Source organism: Perkinsus marinus (assembly GCF_000006405.1).
Source record: "Perkinsus marinus ATCC 50983 genomic scaffold scf_1104296929134, whole genome shotgun sequence".
Lineage (NCBI taxonomy): Eukaryota > Perkinsozoa > Perkinsida > Perkinsidae > Perkinsus > Perkinsus marinus.
In genome coordinates, this window is record NW_003216590.1 from 1 (window position 1) to 1,677 (window position 1,677).

General features: G+C 45.2%; 2 protein-coding genes across 2 annotated transcripts; both read left to right on the forward strand.

Moving 5' to 3' along the window:
• Window positions 1–292: 292 nt before the first annotated feature.
• Window positions 293–588, forward strand: Pmar_PMAR023935 (hypothetical protein; the record flags this gene model as incomplete). The annotated part of the gene is made up of 2 exons (XM_002787930.1): window positions 293–391; window positions 436–588. The coding sequence occupies 2 exons, from the start codon at window positions 293–295 to the stop codon at window positions 586–588; spliced, it is 252 nt and encodes an 83-aa protein (XP_002787976.1).
• A 144-nt stretch (window positions 589–732) lies between these two features.
• On the forward strand, window positions 733–1,540 carry Pmar_PMAR023936 (conserved hypothetical protein; the record flags this gene model as incomplete). Its single annotated transcript, XM_002787931.1, has 3 exons — window positions 733–786; window positions 1,076–1,187; window positions 1,437–1,540. The coding sequence occupies 3 exons, from the start codon at window positions 733–735 to the stop codon at window positions 1,538–1,540; spliced, it is 270 nt and encodes an 89-aa protein (XP_002787977.1).
• Window positions 1,541–1,677: the final 137 nt, after the last annotated feature.

The following is a 1,677-nucleotide window of genomic DNA, read 5'->3' on the forward strand; positions in this document are numbered from 1 at the left end:
CAGTTAATCCCAAGTGAAGTTTTTAGCATGTCGGGTCATCTACAACCGTTGATGCCCAAAAGAAGGCCTCCTGACAAAGGCAGTTTTCCACTTGACCATTTCAATCAATGCAAGCAGATCCACGATAAGTATCGTAATCTATCTGTTTCCCAGTGTAGGACGCATATTAGGTACCTCAAATGTCTTCGTAAACACAAGAATGATAATCGAAGCTGTCGATTCCTCGCTAAGGAGTATCTTCAGTGTCGGTGAGGCTAACGAATAATTAAATTTAGTAACCTTCACCCACAGAATGGATCATGGTCTCATGGCGCCAGAGCCGATGGAACGTCTAGGATTCACTCCTGAGGATGATCGAGCACATAAGCCTCGAGACGTTAAGACAGATACTGTGCGTACACCATTGAGTTGGCCAGAGTATTCCTCTTCGATCAGGTTAGAGAGGATAAAGGGTGGTTAGCTGGTAGAGAGTTGTTGGAGGCACGAGGGTGGGTCAGGCCCAGGATGTTTGGTGGAGGTGTATGGGGTGGTAACAAACTCGATAACCGGAATAAAGTCAGTGATGATAATGACGATACTGTTGAATGATGGTAGGCATGTTTCTGCTTATTCTAATTTTGTGTTGTTCTCCCTATAGGAATGAGCACCAGCAGAAGCGTTGTTTATCAAGGTTGCGGTGTCGAGTCTTGGTGACTGTGTTCCTCATTGTGCCGCTCAGTTAACTTTTCCCCGATGATCCGACGATTTTTCTGCTCCCCCGCAGCCACCAACACCTATGAGAAATCTGTAGGTCTATTCTTGAGGAATGTAGATCCGATCCTCGTCAGCATCGATCCAGTCTGAACTGCTATCACCGGAATCTTTATATCATCATCGGACCCGATCGTTCGCCCGATGGAAATGTGTGGAATCCACACATTTTCAACGTGATATATAGCTAGATTCCCATTAGGGTGAATAATGAGTCAATACTGATCCACTGCGAGCAGTGGAGTGAAGATCTATTCAGTCTCAGTCCCTCGCCTTTATGTGTTAACCAGGTGTACAGCTAGAGATGGTGTTTGTCGTATCTCAGCTCGAGTCTCTACTGCGGGCATCGTTAGGAGCAACATCAGCTAAGGTCCAAGATGTATCAGGAGGATGTGGGTCGAGCTACAAGGTCGAGGTCCACTCACCCAAATTCATTGGTAGTAAGCGCATCTGTGTATGTAGTGTTGAAATCATCAACGCGAGGAATATACGGAGTATTACATATCAACTTGTCAAGTAGGATGGATGAAATCGAATTGTCGCAATGTGAAGGTGATATTTAGTCTGTTGATCTGCGATCCTATGCCTACTGTTGCTTTAGCATTGCTTTAGAATGGTAGTGGACGAGCCTATGTGTGACCTCGTAGAGCTCCTCTGTCTCGTTGGAGATACGTCTCATATTGCAGGCCTCACTCGAATCAAGCAGCATCAAATGGTGAATGACGCTCTGAAGGATGAGATCAAGAAGTGGCACGCGATCACCATTATCACTAAGCCAACTCCTCAGTGATATAACTGTAACATTGTCAGTGTGTTTCTATCTTAATTCATGCAAGCATGGCGTTCTTTTAATAGGATTCACAACTTGTCTTAGTTTTTTTTGACAACCGATGGAATCCTGTGGGAGGTCGTCAGAGGGAGCGGATA